The 21,946-nt window shown below is 43.5% G+C and overlaps 1 protein-coding gene across 1 annotated transcript in view; it reads left to right on the top strand.

The window, feature by feature from the left end:
* The window catches only part of LOC119381360 (uncharacterized), a 50,221-nt gene extending 30,678 nt beyond the window's left edge, over positions 1 to 19,543 (top strand). The window contains exon 4 of the mRNA XM_037649221.2: positions 19,242 to 19,543. Within this exon, the coding sequence (XP_037505149.1) occupies positions 19,242 to 19,543 (302 nt within the window). The remainder of the gene's footprint in view (positions 1 to 19,241) is intronic.
* The last annotated feature ends 2,403 nt before the right edge of the window (positions 19,544 to 21,946 follow it).

Below are 21,946 nucleotides of genomic sequence, written 5' to 3'. Positions count from 1 at the left end.
TTCAAGCACAAACTGAACGTAGTTCATCGTTGTCCAGTTGCGTTGATGATGCTTGGTGGCCACGCTAGAAGTGTGCCTGTACTTTCGTTAGGCCTGATGAAACGGTGTTTGAATTTATAGATTATGTTAAAGACTCGCGGATTTCACAATCACGGTGAAAGAAAGCCTGATTCAAGCAAGTGCCCTGATTTTATCTAAAGAATGCCCTGGTAAGCGATACGTTTTCAAAGCGGCAGGTTAGGTAGCGCATTAGTATGCGATCTATGGTTGTTAAAGCGTATTCGAACGACGGTTCAATTTGGCCAATATACTGTTTTTGGAAGACGGCGCACTCGAGCATGTATATAACGTTAGAGCTATCGCAATCAAAGGAGCCGCGCACTTTACGGAAGTTTTAAGACGTAATAAGACTTCCTGGGTGTTTGCTATGTACTGATACACCTTGCAACGTGGTTGTGCAAGTGCACAACCAGAATTTGTGGGCATTTATTTTGACGATGTTAACGTGTCGCGGAGATTCTGTCGCACCGCCGGTAAACCACGCGAGGTGGTTCAGGAAAGATATTTTCCAAATGTTCACTTTGGGTAAGCATGTTGCGGTGGCGTTTCAGTGTAGAAAGAGCCTTTGACTGATGCCGATAAGTCAATACGAGATTAGTATCATACGTCGTTCAGGTAAAACGGTTTCCGCTAAGAATGTCGGCTCTATTCCATTGGTCTGTCTGCCTCGGTCTATACCGTCCTTTATGAGAGCGCTTTAGTGGCTCGCAAGTAGACAGTAGTCTTGCGGTCGGAACACAATGGCTTAAATGGATGAGCCTGACTGTAAGTTATAACCGTCTTGCAATGTCGCGCAGGCTGCTCTGAAATGTAGAAGCTGGTTTCTGTCAGTAGCTTGCGGTATAGTTTTGTGACAAATTCTTCTTCGGAAATTCAGAAATACCGACACAACTTGACAACAAGGAAAAAAGCGCGCTTCAACAGCTATCCAATAATCCTGACATTGTTATTAAACCTGCGCGATACGGGAAGCAATCATTGTCCTTATACGAAGGATACATAGCGGAGCTACTCGACAACTCTCGGATGACAGTTCTTTTATAGAGCCCTCTCGACCGACCCAACAGATAACTTTAAGTCCTTTTGCAAGATAAGCTCATGACACTATCAAGGAGAAAAAACTAGAGGAAAAAACTGTCCGGTCACTTATACCGCTCAGTCCTGTGGCCGGCAGATTGTCATGCTCCCGAAGATTCACAAGCAAGGTAATCTGGGCCGAACGATTCATCTCCGGGGGTGCGGAAGAAATTTTTCTCGGTTTTCGGTTTTAGTTTCGTTCCGCGCAAAAAGATCCGTTCCGTTTCTGTTCCGGAACGGAAAAAAAAAATGTTTCCGCAACGGTTCGTGAGCGTTTTTTTTTTTGTATGCAAAGATTGAAGTTACGTAATAATAACATTTGATTTGTGATGGTTACTTGCCTTCCTCTTTAAGAAAGTGGGAACAGAGGTAAAACACTTCTTCAGAGGTGTGGAAGAAACTGTACCACGAATTCCTACCAACTAGCACAGACTAGTACACCCTTCAAAGGCGTAGTATTTATTTTCTCGCGAAGTCAGTATGATTTTTTTAGCGGGATGAATGCTTTGTGTCAAGGAAGTGAGCACGATCTCAGAAGCAGCACGTCATTAAGTGTACTCTCGACGTGTGAGACACGCTGTTCTAATAAAAAAATTCGGCAGATCCCACGCACTGTGGGAATCGATTGTAATGCGAAGCAGCCAGCAAAGAGCTGCATACTCGCCAAAGAAATCATTCATGCCATGGCATCTAGTCCACCATATATCGCATGTTGCCATGCACGCATGCATGCACAATCTAGTGTACACCATGCCAATGAAACGCAATATCTGGTATTTGTCAGCAGACAATGAATTCCTGTTGTCTGCTGTCTCCGTCTGCCCTTCAAGCCCAATGAGGCTTGGGAGGCCAATTTCGTATACATTGTTACTGTGCCAAATCTTAATAAAGTATTATTTTACAAAATGCGTGACCTGTCGTTTATGTTCATCACGCACTCGTGTCATGCCATACCATTTGGTATATATCACGTTAACAAAATGGCCGGAAGCGCACCATGACAGTGGCAGCAAATCATACCATACATGACATGCATAACATGATTCGCATGTTTAAGACCTCTCATTTATGTTCGTCATACAGTCCACATCGCGCAATACCAATTTGGTATTGCGCGATTTGGTATTGCGCGATGAATTTTGGTAGCGCGAAATGGCCGCGAGTGCACCATGAGTAGAGCATGTAAATCATGCCATACATGACAATCATATTATGGTTTTCTCATGTTACCACCTGTCACTAAACGTTTCATCATAGTCACATCGCACAATACCAGTTTTGGTGTATATCAAGCTATCGAAACGGCCGCAAATGCACCATGAGCGTGGCATGTAGTCATGACATACATGGAATGCATGTCATAGTTTTCATGTTACCACCTGTTATTCATGTTCTTCATACAGTCCATTGCGCAATCCCAATTTTGGTGCATATCAATCTAGCGAAGCGGCCACGAGTGCGCCATGATCATGGCATGTAAATCATGTCGTACACTTTCATGCATATCATGATTATCATGTTACCACCGTTCATTACGTCGTCATACGTGGCGTCGCGCAATACCAATTTTTGGTGTATACCAAGCTAGCGAAACGCCGGGAATGCACCATGAGCGCGGCATGTAAATCATGACATCACAACCTGCATGTCATGATTCCATGTTACCACCTCTCATTTACGTTCGTCATGCAGTCGCGTCGCGCAATACCAATTTTGGTGTGTCAAGCAAGCGAACGGCACGAGTGCGTCATGAGCATGACATGTAAGTCATGTCGTGCATGTCATGCATGTCATGATTTTTTATTTACCACGTCTCATTGTTCGTCATACAGTCGCTTCGCGCCAATACCAATTTTTGGTGTACGTCAAGCTAGCGAAGCGGCCGCGAATGCATCATGAGCGTGGCAATTAAACATGACATACAGACATGCATGTCATGGTTGTCATCTTACCAACTGTTATTCATGTTCTTCATAGTCAGATCACGCAATACCATATTGGTGTATGTCAATCTACTAAAACGGCCGCTAGCGGATCATGAGCATGGCATGTAAATCAGGTCGTACATGACTTGCATGTCATGATTTTCATGTTACCACGTCTCACTTACTTGTCCATACAGTCGTGTCCGCGCAATACCAATTTTTGGTGTATATCATGCAAGCGAAACGGACGCGAATGCACCACAGCGTGGCATGTAAATCATGACATACATGTCATGGATGTCATGGTTTTCATGCTACCACCTGTTTTCATGTTCTTCATGAGTCACCTCGCACATACCAATTTTAGTGTATATCAATCTAGCGAAACCGCCGCGAGTGCGCCATGAGCGGGCATGTAAATCACGTCATACCATCATGACATATCATGATTTTTCATGTTACACGTGTCAGTTATGTTCGACATACAGAAATGTCACGTTTATACCAGTTTTCGTATGTATCCCTTCATTTAACGCCCCGCGACCCCCCCGAGACCACGTCATGTAAATCATGCTGCACATGACATGCGCGTCATGATTTGCATGTTAGGACCTGTCATTATGTTCGTCATGAACTCTTGTCACGCCGTATTAATTTTGTATATTGAAATAACGGAACGGCCGCAAGGCCCAAAGGCCGTGGAATGTAAATCATGCTGTTCATGACATGGTGTCACGATTTTCATGATATGACCGGTCATTTATGTTCGTGATAAGGCCATGTTATGACATACCAATTTTGGTATACATCCGATTAACGAAACGGCCAGGGAGCCCAAAGGCCGTGGAATGTAAATCATGCTATTCATGACATGCGTGTCATGATTTTCATTATATGACCTGTCATTTATGTTCGTAATAAGGCTATGTTATGACACACCAATTTTGGTATACATCCGATTAACGAAACGGCCAGGAGAGCACAAGTCGTAGGCGGATAGATAGATAGATAGATAATAGATAGATAGAATAGATAGAATAGATGAGAGATAGATAGATAGATAGATAGATAGATAGATAGATAGATAGATACGCTCAAAGTCGCAGAAGCTCGCTAAGAAATGCTTCGCATTTAAAATCGCTAGGCCTGCGCGGAAGCCGCAGCACAGTCATAGCGAAGGCTGGAAGAGCAGCCTTTCTAGAGCCCGTTGTATAACTCCTCTCTTGGGCAACTAATACAAGTACATATGCAAGTACCCGCTACGCAATAAATCGCCGTAATTTTTCTGAAGCAGCGAAGCAGTCCACTATGGCATTTTTCGTGATTCTTCGGGAAGCGTGGCAGCCGCTACACATCTAAGGCGTTAAGTGCGCTTTTGTGTTGTGGCTGATGACGATGAAGAATTATGGCTGAGCCTTTTGTAGCGGTTTGGAAGCATTCAGCGACCGACTCATTGGGCAATCGCATTGTGTGATGCCAGGTTGTTATTTTACACTTCTGCCACGCTATATTACATATGTTAACGCGATACCTTGCCCGACATGACGCCTGTATAATAGTTTTGCGAAGGAGTTACAAGCCTAGCGTGGCACTGTGGTGGAATACTCGACTGCCACGCAGAGGGCGCGTGTTAAAATCCCATCCGATCACAGAAATTTGTTTCTCATTTCATTTTAAATTCGGAGCATTTCTCAGCGAACCCAAGGCAGTTTGAGCGTTTCTATCTATCTACTCTATCTATCTATCTATCATCTAATCTATCTATCATCTATCTATCTATCTATCTATCTATCTATCTATCTATCTATCTATCTATCTATCTATCTATCCGCCGCCTACGTCTGGCTGTTCTCGATCGTGATCGACTCCTTAGCTTGTTGTAGACCAAAATTGGCATGGGAGAGTAGGAGGGTTTGGCGAATATGACTGTCCGTCATGACATGAGTAAGGTGAAAATCCTGTCGCGTACGTCGTCAAACTCCTCCCTCCAGACACGTTTGTCACATACCCGTATACCACGGGCAACGGTAAGCGGGTATGCGCCCAAGGTGACTGACAGTTTATTATATCTTCCAGGAACGAAGAAAAAAGTGGTACGCGCTAATACTGTACCCTGATATATGCATAATTGCTCACGTTGCATGACCTCAGTTGTTCCGGATTGCCAAGTTTTCCTCGCGAACCGAACAACGATTAAAAAAATTTCAGTTTCACTCCGGAACGAAATAATACAAACGTTTCGGTTACGTTTTCGTTCTGGTCAAGAATATCGTTTATTTCGTTTTTTCGTTTTTGGTTTTCGTTCCGATCCGACACACTGATCTCCGTATAAACACTATAACCGAAAACTTGTCTGTTACGTTGACTCCGTTATTGAACATATTCCCGAGGCATTCCCATCATTTGTCAAGGACACTAATATAATGTTCTGCAAACTTAACATAACCGCAACAGCAGAGCGACAAAGACAAAGTAAAGAGACCGTGAATGCGTCCAGGTGAACAGTGGTACGCGCTAATACTGCACCCTGAGATATGCATAATTGCTCACGTTGCATGACCTCAGTCGTTTCGGATTGCCAAGTTTTCTCGCGAACCGAACAACGATTAAAAAATTTCCAAACCGCTACAAAGGGCTCAGCCATAATTCTTCATCGTTATCAGCCACAACACAAAGCGCACTTAACGCCTTGTGCAGCGGCTGCCGTGATTCCCCGAAGAATGACGAAAAATGTCATAGTGACTGCTTCGCTACTTCAGAAAATTCGGCAGATCCCACGCACCGTGGGAATCTATGTTATGCGAAGCATGCGCGGGATGGTGACTGTGGCAAACGCTACGGAATGGCGCTAGAGAAATGTGGAAGTGGCATACGCACACTCATATGTTGAAGAGTCGCATATGAATTATATAACCAGTTGTTTACAGTTGCGTAACGATGCCAACAGCAACATGGGTGTTACCATCACCAGACGCGGTAAGCTGATATGTAGTGCTTATATTCTTCAATACTTGATAGCGCGAATCCGAACAGCACAAAGAAGAAACACAAATCCACAGGACAGGCGTTTCTCGCAACTAAGCTTCAGTCAGCAAAGTTCCCCTGGATACACACAGCCGAGAGGCACACGCAGGCGCACTGCACGTACGTTACAGTCACAGTTGCATTTGTTACAGTTGCGTTACAGTTGTTATGCTTATACTTATCTGTTTGACGGGAACGCATGCACGTTTCACGAACCCATGTGTATGTGTACATGGGTTCTTGATAGTTCTTGAACAAGGTCCTCATCACCGTGATGAGTGAGCACCAGCAGCTGGACCGGACTTGTTGATCGGATACGTTCGTGATCGCGGCTACGAGGGCTCCAAGTGTAGTGAAGTGCGAGGTATAGCACAGCTGGTGGAAATCCTGGATGCCTCTTACGATGAAATGATCTATGACGCCTCCCGTCTTGCACGTGGCAGCGAGGTCTTTGATGCCCGTCCACATTCATGCGTCGTTTCACGCAGTATAAAGACCAGGCGTTGTTGGGTCTTGATAAATCAATGTTCAGTCGCCGGTTAATGTGAGAGGCCTGGTTCTCTCGGCAGAAATATTGTAGGAAGCATTGACCCCGTTTTTGCGTAATCCCGTGGTCCAAGTGCGGACCACTTGAACGAGTGCATGGTAGTGAGCGTCTGTAGGGATGTTCTGTCTTAGCTTCCTCACTTTTCTTAGGTCCGCCACGGTAGTGTAGCGGTTACGGTTGCTCGGCTGCTGACCCGAGGTCGCGGGGTTCGATCCCGGCCGCGGCGGTCGATATTGATGGATGCAAAATGCTAGATGCCGTGTACTGTGCGATCTCGATGCACGTTAAAGAAACCAGATAGTCAAAATTCAAGCCCCAACAATTATTATTAAAACGCGAAGCATTCTTAGCGAACCTCTGGCACTTTGAGCGTTTCTATCTACGTATCTATCTACTATCTATCTATCTATCTATCTAGCCGCCAGGGGCGTAGCCAGGGGGGGGGGGGGGGCTTATGGGGCTTCAGCCCCCCCGAAATTTTTCGTGCTCTCATACACCACCAACCAGCGGCGTCACCCGGGTGGTGGGATTTATTGGGCTTCAGCTGATTATATTATTTAATTATTTATCTTTTTATGACCTCCCAAATGTTAGCAGAAGCAAGTTTGATATCGGGCTCTACACAGATGGCTCAAAAGTGGATGATGACACAAAAACATCAACTGCTAGCTTCTCCTTGGATTCCTCCGCCATGCTATATGTTTAAGTCTATGAACGATTTTAAGCAGAAACGAATGTTTACGTGGCTTGGCTGGACAGGTACCGATGGCTTAGCTTCTCAGCGCTTCAAGAGGTGCGTTTTGCCGAGTGTGTGTCCTTTTGCAGAAGTGAGATTGGCAAGGGCCAACATGCGCGCACTAAGGCCCTCGTATCCAATCCATTTCAAAAGTGGAAGCACGCCCTCGAAGTCTTCGGTGCACATGAAGTCACTAAATATCACACTGACGCTCATCTGGTAGCCGATAGTTTTCTTCAAACCTTCTCAGGATGTGTGCCCAGTGTTGTTGATCAGCTGGACCATGGCAGGCAAATTCAAATAAAGAGATCCGAAGAAGTTACAGCCTATTGTGAGACAGTTCTCTTTTGCGGGTGGCAAGGTGTGGCTCTCCGTGGACATAGAGACAGTGGTCCCATGGATTCAAGCAAGCCCTCCTCTACAAATACAGGCAACTTCAAAGAGCTGCTTCGCATGCGCGCGGATTGTGGCGACACAGATAAAAAAAGCATTTGGAAGTTGCCCAAATAAGGCCTCATATTTTAGTTTATATGTACAAACCACATTATAGAACTCTGCTGCAATCATCAAGGAAAGCCTAGTCGCAAAAGTAAACGCTGCAGGCTGCTTCTCCGTACTTGCTGATGAAACGACGGATGTTGCGGGTATCGAGCAGCTTACTGTTTGTGCAAGGTACCTTAATAAGGATGCGAACGGAATCGAAGAAGTGTTCTTAGGCTTTGTGCCAATTCACGACCAAATGCCGGGCCCTGGCCGACACCATCATAAGGCTCCTTATAGAAATGGGAATTAACATGCAGCATCTCCGTGGTCAAGGCTACGGTGGTGCAAGTTCGATGGCCGACAAAACGAATGGTGTTCAAGCTGCTGTCCGTGAGAAATATCCAGCCGCACTCTATGTATTCACTGCGCGTGTCACTCCCTTTATCTATTGTGTGTGCAGCATGCTCCATCACAGACATTCGAAACTGTTTTGGGACTCTGAAGGCGACGTCAGCCTTTTTCCGTAAATCTTCTAGCCGCTCACACGTTTTGCGAAAAGTGATAAGTTTGAGCTGTCCTGAGCCTACAAGGCAGCGCCTTTTGGGACTATGCGAAACGCGCTGGGCCGAGAAGCACGATGCAGTGCTTTCATTTGTGAGCCTCTTTGAGCCGTTGATCGCAGCACTAGAGGAGACTAAGTTTAACGGAAATGGCGAAAGTCCAGTGCAGGCAAACAGTCTAATGTTGGCACTCTTTTCACCAGCGTTCCTTGTAAGCCTGCATGTGACGGAACACGTGTTAGCACTGACTTTGCCTGTCAAATAAGCTGCAGACGAGGAGTATCGACATGAGCGCTGCCATTGACGACATAGAAGTGATACAGCAGACAATTGAAAGTGACCGCAAGAACACGAATGTTTCTTTCTCAAAAATATTTGCACAAATGCAGGCATTGGCAGAAAAACTGAATGTGGAGATCACCAGCCGTCGAGCCGGTGTCCGGAAGCAAAACCTTGGGAGCAATGCATTCGAAAGTGCGGAAGAATATTTTCGCAGAACCCTGTTCATTCCGTTCATGAACCACGTACTAGCCCAGTTAAACCAACGGTTCGAACAGCACAGGACACTTCTAAAGGACTTTTCATTAATTGTATCATCCGCAATACCACCAATGCAAGATGATCGGGAGAAAGGAGCAGAAAATCTCCTGACCGTTTTTGCGCATGACGTCGAAACGAGGGCTGGTTTTGGAGAACTGCGACTATGGTGGACAAAGTGGGCGAACAAAGCAGCAAACCAGAGCCCCGGTACAGGAACCGATGCCCTCTCTCATTGCGACAGCAGGTTCTGTGCGAATGTGTACAAGCTACTCCGGATTCTAGTCACCCTTCCAGTGACCACTGCCAGCGCAGAGGGAACGTTTTCAAGCATGAGGTTACTTAAGAACTACTTACGCTCCACGATGTCTGAGGAACGCATGGTTGGCCAGGCACTTCTGTACGCCCACAGAAATGTCGACATCAGCGTGTCGGAAGTCATTGACCGCTTCGCTAAGCTTCCTCGCCGGGTCAACGTTGTCCTTTGATACCGAGCAGGACAAAAATCAGCGCAAACGAAAGGAAAAGACACTACTGTTCAGAGTTCAGGTCAATGAGCCCGTAATTCTGACGCAATATTATTGTTCACCACCTTTTAAAGCCGTGAGGATTTTGTACCTTTTAGCAGTTAACACTGTGACCTAATATAAACATAAGAATACGGGCATCAGGTGGACATTACCAGCCAATCGACAGCTTCACCTTGTTCACTGAGAGGTCGGCATACGCGGCGTTACCAAACAAATTCAACTATTGAGAAGCCGTACTAACAGCATTGTTTGTTACTTTCATTTGTCGTTTTTGTTCTTCATTGCTTTTTGAACTAGAAGCGGCAACCTTCCTTTAAATTGAGTGCACAATAGTGGTTCGCACTTTTAAAACAGTTTTGAAGTAGTTTCTTTCGTTATTTCTGCGCTCTTCCTTTATAGTTCTGTTTACATGGTGCGTCCGAGACAGCAGCTTGGCCCAAGGACATATCAGTTGGCCATTATGTATAGTGATCATTGCTTAGTTCCGTTTATTGATTGCATATTTAAATGTACATTTGTGAAGTTTTGCGTAAGCATACTGCGCACTGTTTCCGGTGACTTATATTTTGCCCGTATTCGAGGTGTACTTTCCCATTCTTGCTTTTCCCTGGCCGCATCATTTGTGCAAAAAGATTAACATTTTGCGTAAACAATCTGCATTAAAATCCTGGTTATTTCGTGGACTTCATTTTTTTGTTATCGGCACCTCTTCAGTTCAAAGCTGATGCAGTTCCGAAGTTTACGTGATATTTGCCGTACCTGTTACACACACACACAAACACAAATATTGAAAAGATTGAAGACAGTTATTCCTGGAAAGATTTTGCGGGCATGCCAACATAATATTTTTACGAAAAGCACATTTCTTACTCGTTCTTAACAGAGGGCAGCATTCAAGAAGTGATTTGCAGCATCTAATACAAATTGTCACTGGTAATACATATTAATGGTAGTACCAGTGACAATGTATGTACATGGTAATACATGTACATACCCACGCCGCTTTTGGAAAATTATGAAACCGGACGACAAAACCACAGTCTCTCTTTGTGACACTTCTGGATCCCCCGTTGCCGACTGCGACGTTCCATCCGTCAACTCTGCATTTTGTTCAGTCTTTACTAACGAACCTAACAACGAACTTCCTGATTTTCCGCATTTTGCTTTTCCGCCAATGCCAAAGATTACATTCAATTCAGAGGGAATTGTAAAAGTTATTAACCAATTAAAGAACTCTTCGTCATGCGGTATAGATGGCATAAACGCCAAAATTCTGAAAATACTAAACATGTATGTAGTTCCATATTGTCAATCATTTTTCAGCAGTCACCCGACACAGGTGAAGTCCCATTAGACTGGAGAGTTGGGAAGGTCTTTCCGTTCTTCAAGAAAGGTGACCGCTCATTTGCACGTTACTACCGACCAATCTCGCTCACTAGTGTTTGTTCAAAGATCATGGAACACGTCATCTTTTCTCATGTTGCTACATTTTTATCATCCGTAAACTTCTTTCACCCAAACCAACATGGCTTTCGTAAAGATCACTCATGCGAGACCCAACTAACATTATTCCTGCACGACATTCACCTTCATATGGACCGTAACATCCCAATTGACACACTGTTCTTAGATTTTGAAAAAGCCTTCGATATACCCCACTCCCGTCTCCTTCAAAAAACCTCGCGTCTAAACCTTCATCGGCATGTTTTTAACTGGATTAAAGCATTCCTAACAAACCGTAAACAATTCGTGCATGTTAATGATCACTCCTCCGACCTCTCGCATGTCTTGTCCAGCGTGCCCCAGGGTATCGTCCTAGGGCCTCTTTTATTCCTAATATACATTAACGATATTCCGCTTTCCGTTGAATCTAACATCCGTCTTTTTGCTGATGATTGTGTCCTCTACCGCCCTATAAATAACCCCACCGATGTCTCCTCTATATACAGCATGACCTCTCACGCATTCAGCAGTGGTGTACCACCTGGTTGATGTCCCTTAATGCGAAAAAAACATTACTAATTTCTTTCCATCGTCGCCGAAACCACACGCCGGCTACTTACACAATCAACAACTGTCATATAGCTGCTACTGACTCGATTAAATACCTGCGTGTCCATCTTTCGAGTAACCTATCTTGGGGCGACCATATAAATCACATAATTCACTCCGATAACCGCGCTCTCGGGTACACACGCCGTAACATTTCCATGACACCACCTTCCGTTAAACTACTCGCTTATAACACCATTGTCAGACCAAAACTTGAGTATGCAGCTGCTGTCTTTGACCCCCACCAAACTAATCATATCGAAATACTTGAGTCAGTACAGAACCGAGCAACCAGATTCATTGTTTCAGATTATTCCCGCTACTCGAGCGTCTCCGCCCTCAAATCCCAGTTAAATCTTTCTACCCTCGCTCTTCGTCGTCGTATTGCACGTCTCTGCCTTTTTCACAGATTCTTTTATTCAACCCCGCGTGACAACCACCTCATCCAGCCGGTCCATCGAGGTCATCGCACAAGTCATCCAAATGCTGTGATTCCGCCATGTGCCCACACCACCTCATTTCAGCAGCCCTTCTTTTTGCGCACCACCCGAGACTGGAATGACCTTCCGAACGAAGCAGCAGTCATCCGCGATTTTGCGCGCTTCAAAAATGCCATCCAGGAAGCAGACTCAACCACATCCTAACATACACCTTCATCGATACCGCCATTTTATGACGCCCACCCCTCATGTAAAGTCCCATATGGGACCTTTGAGGATATAATAAATAAATAATAATAAATAAATAAATAAATAAATAAATAAATAAAGAACAAATAAATAAATAAATAAATAAATAAATAAATGAATGTTATTCATATACTTAGTCGTTCTAAAAATTCAATGAGGAGGTCGCGCTGCAACGTGAGCCCCCCCCGAACAAAATTCCTGGCTACGCCACTGCTAGCCGCCTACGTCTGGGTGTTCTCGTGATCGCCTCCTTAACTTGGTGTAGACCAAAATTAGCATGGGAGGGTAAGAGGACTTGACGAATATGACTGTGTGGTCATGATATGAATAACGTGAAAATCCTGTCGCGTGCGTTGTCAAACCCTTTCCTCCAGACACGTGTGGCACATACCCGTTTACCACGGGCCGCGGTGTACAGGTATGCGCCACATGTGATTGACAGTTTATATCTACTCAGGAACGGCGACAACAGACACTGGTAATTTAAATGCGAAGGCGATAAGAAAAAGCGACATCGGCAGCGTTTACGAATGGAAAGAATAAAAATCAGGATCCAAGCAGGAATCGAACCCAAGTATTCTGCGTGGCGATCAGGTATTCTACTACAAAGCCACGCCAGGTCTACAAACTGGTTTGGAAAAACAGCCTATGCAGGCGTAATGTCGGTGCAACGTCAGTTGTGGTTGTGGTGCTGGGTATCTAATTTTACAAGAAAGCAATAAACACTACATATGTTGTCTATACAATAGAGGCGTCATATCAGATTAACGTCCGTAATTCCAGTGTTGGCTCCGCTTTTATAGCAGTCTAATAGGCATTACATTTGTATTCCTATCATTCAGCAAGCTATATTGAAGCATTGTTCGATCCCGGAGGAATACATCAACGATAGTTAGGTATGATATTCCCATCATCGCAGCGTAGAGTGCGCTTAGTCCGCCAGAACGACGCAGTGTCCTGTTCGTTTCTTACGAGGCTGGGCGATGGCATCATGCTGACCGAGGATGATGACAGATTGATTGACATCCGCTTTGTAGACTACACTACGTAGGTCACATACGTACAGGTAGTCTACGAATACGACAAGCGCCATCCACTGATGTTGGTCTACGTAGCCCTATCCAGGCCTACCAGTCTCAACGGCCTAAACCTCACCAATGCGGTGGGTGACTTCAGATTCCGACATGTCGCCGGCTCTATAGCCAGACAATTTGTGGACGAAATGACCGAAGCATCCACGATTTCTAACAGCTGTACCATAACTCATACTTCACTACACATGGACCCCTTGCCACTGCGATCGCAACCGGATCCGATAACCGATAACAAGTCATGACCAGCGTCTAGTGCTCACTGATCACTGTGATGATGACCTTGTTCAAGAACTGTTAGGAACCCCTTCCACACATGCACACGGGTTCGTGAAACGTGCGTGCTTTCTCCACGATAACGGACAAGTATAAGCACTACATATCAGCTTACCGCTTCTGGTGTTGCTAATACCCACGTTGCCGTTGACAGCGTTACCCAACTGTAAACAACTGGTTTATAACACATATGCGGCTCTTCAACATATGTGCGTGCGTATAAAATTTATACAAATCTCTGGCATCATTTCGTAACGTTTCGTTCAGTAAAAAATTACGCCACAGTCATCTTCCCGCCGCATGCTTCGCATACCATTGACTCCGACGGTACGTGGGATCTGCCGAATTTTTATTATCACTTTGCTTGCGTGTAAATGTGTGTGTTCGCGTTCACTGTGCTGGTTGAGACTATGCATCACCTGTGGCACATACCCGCATAACATAAACTCTGGTATGCGGGTATGTGCCACGCGTGACTGAGAGAAAGGGTTTCATGACGTACGCGAGAGGTAGTTTGCGTTATTCATGTCATGACCAGTGAATTGTGTTCCCCATACACTGATCCCCTGTTATGCCAATTTTGGTATATTAGATGTTGTGGAGACGACCAGGACAGCGCTCAGACGTAGGTGGCTAGATAGATAGATAGATAGATAGATAGATAGATAGATAGATAGATAGATAGATAGATAGATAGATAGATAGATAGATAGATAGATAGATAGATAGATAGATAGATAGAAAACGCCCAAAGTGCCTGAGGTTCGCTAAGAAATGCTTCGCATTTAAAAAATTGCGGTGATTTATTGCGTAGTGGGTACCTTGTATATGTACTTGTATTAGTTGCCCCAAGAGATACAGCGGGCTCTAGAAAATCTGCTCTTCCAGCTTTCGCTATGACTGTGCTGCGTCTTCCGCGCAGGCCTAGTCATTTTTTTTATCAGAACAGCGGTCTCACACGTAATTTTTTACAGCATATTTTAAGCGCACTGTACGCAAAGCAAAAGATGACTATGATATTAACAAATTTAATTACCTTTTTAAGTCAAAAATCAACAAGGCGCTTTTTAGATTTTTACGCTCTAGAAAAATGATACCACCATCAGCAAATATTGATTCTAAAATTCTCTCTCCTCGCGAACTCTCTGAATTATTAGAAAATATCGCTAAAGGATTAGAAGATAGGTTCATGTCCATTATACTTATGCACTTTGTGAATCCAATGGCAGGTGAGGAATTCAGTGAGGTTACATTAGCAGAACTGGCGGATGTAGTGAGGCATTTACCTCCTGCAGCACTAGGGCCGGATGGGGTGTCCGCTACAATAATAAAAGTGTTGTACGAAATTTCCCCTCATGAAATCCGTAACATGGTTAATTATTCGTTGAAAAATTCTTGGATACCTGCAGACTGGAAGCTTTCCAAAATAATTCCGATACTGAAAAACAGGGAGTTGGGTTTGAGCGTGACAATATAAGGCCAATTTCTCTCACGTCTAACCTGACCAAATTGATAGAAAGAGTTTTGAATGCATGAATAATAAAATATATTGATGAGAACTCAATTCTAAACCCGAGTCAAATTGGCTTGCGATCTGGGTGCTCCATATGGTGTGCGCACATGGACTTGGAGAGTCGCATACAGCTGGCTCGGCGCCGACGAGAATATTGTGCGCTAATGACCGTAGATTTAGCGAAGGCGTACGATAAGGTGGAGCATAAAATTCTAATACAACAGATGATACATTACCAATTTCCAACCTACATAACGGCATGAGTTGCAGAGTTTTTAAGCGAAAGAAAATTTTATTGCTTCCAAGGGGGTTGTTCTAACAGATATAAGCAGAAACGCGGTGTTCCACAAGGGGCAGTGCTATCGCCTGTTTTGTTCAATATTTTCATGAGCTCCATTCCAACCCATCGCGATATTCAGTTATATATGTATGCGGACGACATTGCATGCTTCGCAACCAATAGTGATCTGCACTCTCTTTACCAGACGTTACAAAATTATATAAATATGTTAGAAGCATGGCTTCAAGATATTCTTATGTCGTTAAACGTCAACAAAACGCACTTCTCGCGTTTTCGTTTAGGGACCCGGTCAACATCTCACTAATGTATGGTCAAGAAATCATTCCCCAAGTTGATTCCCTTAAATACTTAGGCATCATATAACGGAACATTAAATTGGAGGAATCACATTGAACAAGTTGGCTCTAAGGCAACACGCGCCATGGGGTGGCTGCGTAAGCTTGCAAACAGGAAAATAGGGTTGCGAAGAAATACATTGATAATGATTTATAAAATGTATGTGCGGCCTATTATGGAATTCGGGTGTGTATTATTTTCTGGAAGCGCTAATTATAAAATGAGACCCTTAATACTACTAGAAAGGGAAGCTTTGCGCTTGTGCCTTGGCCTTCCCAAGTTGTGGCAAATAATGTGTTGTATATTGAAGCGCGAATACCATCTTTGATGAACAGATTCAAAGTCCTTACAGTTCAAACATTTTTAAACATATATAATTCGCCTCAGAATCAGTTATTTTACGTTTTTATGAAAGATCCAAGCCTATTTTTTTGAAAAACAGTGGTCGCGCTTACACACCCCAAAATTATATTCGTTCAGGCGCTGCTAGAACCATTGAAAGTTCAAATTAAACATATTGGCTCAACACGTACAAGTCACTCAAAACTTGACGTAGATTTTGATAATATTTTTCCTCCGAATGCGAAAGATATGCTATTACGGTATTTAAATGATCAGTTGCAAGATTACACTGCGCACCTGACAATTAACAATATAATTGCGACTGATGCATCCGTATCAAACGAAAAGCCTGGCGTAGGCAACTTCTCTACTTCGCTTGACTGGTCTTTCTCTGTTCGACTTCCAGATTACACACCTGTCTTCATTGCAGAATTATTTGATATTGTTCTGGCTCTACGAAAGCTTCCTTCAAACGAATCAGAAACAGTTATAGTTCCAGATGCTCTTTCAGTATGTTCGGCGCTCTCTTCGGCGACAAACTTACCGCTCATTAACATGTTTCATCATTTAGTACCGGCAAACTTGCTAAAACTTCAGCTGGTATAGGTACCAGGCCACTGCGGAATATTTAAATGAGATGGCGGACACATTAGCCGCAATATCTGTAAGGGGACCCCTTACACCGATTATACCCGATACTACTTACGCGACAGCAATAAGATTGCGAAATGCGTGTCTGCTTAATGAAATAGGCAAATTTTCATGGGATCAATTCAGCGACTTCGCACATCTAAGATTTTGCTGGAATAAGCAGTGGTGTGTATCACGGCAAGTAGAAGTTATTTTCACCAGACTACGCTGCAGGATTCCGAAGTTGAATTATTGCTTACACAAAGCTGGCTCAGCGCGTCTCCGTTATATCAGTTTTGCGGTGAAATAGAGACAATAGAGCATTTATTTTTATTCTGTCACCGGTATTCTAATCAGCGAAAAAGATGCCTCGTCGCTCCCCTTCAAAAGTTAGGATTACAAATCAATGTTCCGCAAATTTTATCATTTGGTGGAGCCACAGGGAGGTCCACTCTGCAGTGTTTGATTACATACAGGAAACAAAAAGATTAACATGCTAGTTTATTGGCTTATTTTCAGTACTAATTCTAACCGTTGTTACATCCGTCAAACATCACACCTGATAGTCTGACTGTGTGCTCTGCAGAATTTTCAAGTACTAGCTATGTTTTTCTGTTATCTCTTTTAGTCTAAAATTACAACGTTTATATGTAGCCTCGTATTTATTTACCTCAAAATCCTGCCGCCCGGTTCTTGGCCCATGGTGGGTAAGCGCCACTAGTAAGAGGCCATCATCATCAGGAGACATACTTGAGTGAACTTGAAAATTGGCTAGATTTTTTACAATTGAGTCTGAATTCTAAAGTGTGCTATTCGTATTTTCCCTGTTAATGACCCTGTGCACATATCTATTAATTACAAGCTGCAGGATATTCCACAAGTGGATTCATTAAAATACCTTGGAGTTATATCACGAACATCTAAATTGGCACCCTCATATTGAATGTGTCGCGACAAAAGGAGCACGTGCAATGGGGCTTTTGCGCAGGTTGAGCAGCCGTAGATCTGGTAGGAGAAGGAACGCACTCTTGATGGTATACAAAATATACGTCCGACCGGTTTTAGAATTCGGCTGTGTTCTTTTCTCCGGTGCGCCAGCATACAAGCTTCGGCTACTAGTTTTATTAGAGCGAGAGGCTTTACGGCTGTGCTTAGGCCTTCCAAAATACGTTGCAACTGCTGTTTTATATCTGGAAGCGCGAACGCCTCCCCTTTTATGCCGTTTTAACCTTCTTACGGTACAAACTTTCTTAAGGTTGTACGATTCCCCTTCTCACCACACACAAATAGTTTTCATATCCGATCCCGACTTATTTTTCTCCGAGCATTGGCGCAGATTCCGCAAACCGCGAATTATATTTGTTCAGACGCTACTTAATTCAATAAATGTGCAAATTAGTGATGGGCTTCCTATGACTATGCAACATAACTCTCCAGTAATTGTCTACCACGATATTTTTCCGAACCACGCGAAATTACTACCTTATGGTATTTTAAATGGGCTGTTACAAGAGCACCTAAGTACTCTACCAACGAATGTTGTTATTGCAACGGACGCATCGCAACCAGAGGAAAGAGCTGGCATAGGGATATTTTGCCCCGAAGTCGACTGGTCTTTTTCATTACGGTTGCCTGATTTTCTTCCTGTTTTTCTAGGCGAATTTATGGCAATAATATTAGCTTTACGCAAGTTAAGTATTTCAGTTAGAGTAGTTGCAATTCTCATCGACTCTTTATCTGTATGCTCTTCTCTTTCCGCATCTGGTGAAACGCCCATACTAAAGCTCTTTGAGGTACTAGTTCCCGCTCATCTTCAATATTCATTTAATATGGGTTCCGGGACAGAAAGGTTTGTTCTTAAATGAAATGGCTGATTCTTTAGCAAATGCGTCGCTTTTGGCACCGATTATTCGTGTTTTCCCGCTAACAGCTTACATCACGATGGCAAGATTTCGCTCACTAACGTACAGAAAAAGTTTCTCAGACTCAGCATTGACTGCTTCTGCACAGTATAAGCACCTCTCATTTTCCTGGCGCAGCGATTTATCCACGTCAAAAATAATGGAAGTAGTCATGACGAAATTTCGTTGCCGCGTTAGGTTCCTCAATTTTTACTTACATACAGCAGGTTTAGCGATTTCCCCACTGTGCCTCTTCTGCAATCAGGAGGAAACAATCGGCCATTTCTTTTATACTGTCGCCGGTTCACGACATTGAGAAAAAGAATCATAGAACCACCTCTTAGAAAGTGGGGCCTGGAAGTATCAGAGCCGGTTATACTTTCTTTTGGGGCCACCACTCTGGGATACAGCCAGAGGGATGTTTTCTTCGCCATTGAGGAATTCATTCGACAGTATAAAAGAATTTCTATCTAAATTCTGCCTGAGTTAAATATTTCATTACCAATTATTGAAACATCAATTCATTATATTAGTTAATAGTACCTTCTACGAACGGCACCCTCAAGATAATATTAGCAAAATTCACTCTCTACTCGGCCAATCCCCTGCATTGGGTATGAGCCATGCACAGAGGACAACAACATCATAGCATCAATAAACTACCGAAGGCGCACTGCTTTCGTGGACGTTTACATTTGGCGCAGCCGAGTAAAGAACAAGATGTGGGTGACGTTCAACGTGGTACAGCGAGACGGCCAGCCTATCGTGACGGGCTACAAGCTCGACGCAGAAGACTTCGTGTCTGCACCAGAGGAGGCAACAACTCCGGCTCTACTGCGGACTATCGCTCCCAAGGCCAATGTGGCACTGGGCGACATCATCGCTAAAGGTACCACGACTATTAACATGGATCTCGAGGAGCTAATCACCTGACTAAGCAAGATCTCCGTAATACCCTATGCCTCAACGCAAATGCATTTTTCTTCAACACAGACATTGTCAGACGCGATGTTGCAACTTTTCGAATTGCAAAGTCAGCAAGCCCAGCGCCAAGAAGCTCTTTTAAGTACACTCGCAGCATGCTGTAAAGTCGCAGCCCAAGTTAGAGCATGTTGTAGAGCATGTTGTTGCAAGTTACATTAACACATTTTTATCAGAAAATAATTTTGTCGCCTAATCAACATGGTTTCCGAAAAATTGTCTACGGTAACACAGCTTGTGTCTACAGTGCATGAATTCGCACGGGTTCTAGATATATCTGGGCAGACTGATGTGTTCTTTTTAGATTTTAGCAAAGCCTTTGATAAGATGCCTCATGGAAACTTTTGTTTAAACTCGAAAATATTGGGCTACCTTCGGGTATCGTTAAATGGATTCATATGTACTTAAATAACAGAACTCATTTTTGAGATCAGGGGTTGTTCTTTTCCTTCGCTAAATGTTTTCTTCTGGTGTGCCACAAGGTAGTGTGTTAGGCCCCTTGTTATTCTTAATTTTTGTTAATGATTTAGTTGATGTCGTACATAAGGACATATCCGTCCAATTATTCGCGGATGATTGTGTTGTTTTTAAAGAAATATGTTGTGTAAATGACCACATATTACTTCAACAGTCTCTTACAAGTATAGACGAGTGGCGTCAAAACTGGGGCATGGAACTTAATAGTGACAAAACAGTTCTCTTGAGAATAACAAGAAAACGAACTCCAGCCTTTATACTTATTTTCTCCGCAATAACCCACTCAAAGACGTAGAAAAATACAAATATCTAGGAGTCACTTTGACAAAGTCACTTACGTGGTCAGACCACAGTACAAGCATATGCACGGCTGCACATAGGAAACTGTGGTTTCTTAAGAGGAAACTTAAATCCTCCACGAAGGAGACCAGATTATTGGCATATAACACCTGCATTCGATCAAACTTGAATATGCCTCGGTTGTTTGGGACCCTCAATGTAAAAAAGATATTGCCTTGATTGAAAAAGTTCAACGGAAGGCTGTCAGATTTATTTAGCAAATATAAAAGATATGATTCACCAACACAACTTATGCAACTGAACGACATCCAAACACTGGAAACTCGCAGGAAAATTAATCGGTTAACGTTCCTACACAAAATTCTTTCCGGTAAAGTTACAACAATCTGCCCAACTGTGTGAAACCTCTATCTTCTAGAAAAACAAGACATAAGCATAAATATTCATTGGCGCCAGTTTTTGCCCGTACCACTGCTTTTAAAAATAGTTTTTTCCCTAGGACTATGCTGACTGGAACACTTTGCCAATAAGTGCTTTTCAGTCCGAAGATATTGAAAAACATCTTGAAACTTTTTTGTTTAGTTCTGAATGATGTATCCATATGGTGTGTATTCGAAGTGCCCGAGTAATGTAGTTAGTTGACTTCTGCTGCGCGTGAGTGTTCTGATCACTGTTTATGTGCCGTAACACTGTTGTGCAAGGGCACTATAAGTTGTCTAATTAAGTGCTGTGACATTGTACTTTTTTGTTGTTGTTGCCCCTCCTGCTTGGGCCTAAGTATAGGCCTGCAGAACTGTAAATAAATAAATAAATAAATAAATAAATAAAGTAGAGCCAGAAGTATTTGACGGCATCTCTTCTAGTGTTCACACATGGCTTGACCACTACGAATCGCGTGCGAAAAAAATTCTTGGTGCTCGGACTTGGACCGCGTGTTCCATTTGTCGAAATATTTAGCTGGGAATCCAAGGAAATTGTTCGATATCCGTATCGTAAAGCACAAAGAACAACCCTGGTGTGCATGGAAAGACAGCTTTCGTTCTGCTTTTCAAGGCAATGCGCTCGAGTTGTGGGATGACTCGCTTACATATAGACAGAAAGAAGGGAAATTTTCTGAACATGTCTTTGAAAAGTGTCGCCTACTTCAACTCGCCGAGCCTAAACTTCCGGAGTCGGCCAATATACCGCTTGTAATGCTTAGAATGACGAGAGAATGCCGACAGCAGACACAAATCATGTCACCGCGCGCTCTAGAAGACCTTCTTTGTATGATAAAGAATGTTATTGTCACAGGTACCTGTGTAAAAACGAGGGTCACATCGCGCGAAGCAGCCGAACTTAAGGGTACACGGCTACAGGACAAAGCATGCTGCGAATTTATACGCACTAATTGTTTTAGCGCCCTACCTTCAAGAACCGCGAGACACTTCAGGGACTGCGACAGCAGGGAGGCCAAAGAACTCAAACCCAACCGAGTAATGAAATAGAGACTGTATTTATTACAAAGACACACATTCTGTATGCTACTATGCTTGTCAATAATCAAGAAGTGCCAGTATTATTGATACTGGAGCATCT

Source organism: Rhipicephalus sanguineus, chromosome 1 (genome assembly GCF_013339695.2).
Source record: "Rhipicephalus sanguineus isolate Rsan-2018 chromosome 1, BIME_Rsan_1.4, whole genome shotgun sequence".
NCBI classification, from domain to species: domain Eukaryota; kingdom Metazoa; phylum Arthropoda; class Arachnida; order Ixodida; family Ixodidae; genus Rhipicephalus; species Rhipicephalus sanguineus.
The sequence above is the reverse complement of the archived record's forward strand: the minus strand, read 5'-3'. Positions and strand labels throughout refer to the sequence as shown.